General features: G+C 31.8%; 1 protein-coding gene across 1 annotated transcript in view; it reads left to right on the top strand.

The window, feature by feature from the left end:
- Positions 1-977, top strand: part of LOC119586954 (charged multivesicular body protein 6-A-like) — a gene marked incomplete in the record, with an annotated part of 10,649 nt that overhangs the window by 3,068 nt on the left and 6,604 nt on the right. Inside the window, 1 exon segment of the mRNA XM_037935686.1 lies at positions 804-927. Within this exon segment, the coding sequence (XP_037791614.1) occupies positions 804-927 (124 nt within the window).

Genomic DNA, 977 nt, shown 5'->3' with positions numbered 1-977 from the left:
TTTGCTGCTTTGTGTGCATGAGAGAGGTGAGTAAGGAATAGGAACATTTTGTCATTCACTGTTTCAGCATAGTATAAATGGCAGGGTTAGCAAGAAGAACAACTGATGGAAGTCATCAATATGACGAAACTCTTTGGGTATGTTGAAGTAGACTTATAGGACACAAAGGTATCAGTTCAGATGAAGAAGCCATAATGCTATCAGTATTGATAGAAGGAAGAAAGATATTTGAACTTTTTCATATATATTGTTATTATGTTCCCAATATTTACTAATGAGGACAAGGATAACATTTGGGGGGAAAAAAAACCTTTGAATTAGCTTTTTTGGTTCCATTCTCAAGACAGTCATGTAATATTATACATAAATGATTCTATTCATAGCAGAGACTATTAACTCTATTCAAAATACTCTTAGTATACATTTTTGATGGAAGTAAATGGAAAGATAGTAATGAATTTAGTTATGAAAGATATTAGAACTATAAAAACATTAACCGAATGCCAACAGGCATGGCATATAATGGAATTTCAGGAATTAGTTTTTTTATGAATGATTTGTGGTGTAGAAATTTGTCTCTTCTATTAAAGTGTAAGAGATAAAGACATCAGCATTTTGTAATATGATATACAAAATTAAAATGGAATAGTGCTTGTTTATTCAGGATAGAAAGTTTTAGAAGTACAGTATTTGAATATTTTGTTTTAAAATTCAGTAGTTTTTTTGCTGTCAGTATTATTATTGGTTCTCATTTGATTTTGTAGCATAATTGGTGATTTTATATTACTCTTTCCCCTAAACAGTCGGGCCAAGCTTCTGCTGCGGAAGAAACGCTTCATCGAGGAGCAACTCACTAAGACAGACGGAACGCTTGAAAATATTGAAAAGATGATCCAGGACATTGAATTTGCTCAGATAGAAATGAAGGTTTGTTGCATATCTTTGCATTTTCATTTTGCTAGTTTCTTCATTTGCAG

Source organism: Penaeus monodon, chromosome 22 (assembly GCF_015228065.2).
Source record: "Penaeus monodon isolate SGIC_2016 chromosome 22, NSTDA_Pmon_1, whole genome shotgun sequence".
Taxonomy (NCBI): domain Eukaryota; kingdom Metazoa; phylum Arthropoda; class Malacostraca; order Decapoda; family Penaeidae; genus Penaeus; species Penaeus monodon.
Note: the sequence above shows the minus strand (reverse complement) of the source record. Positions and strands in the feature narration are given on the sequence as shown.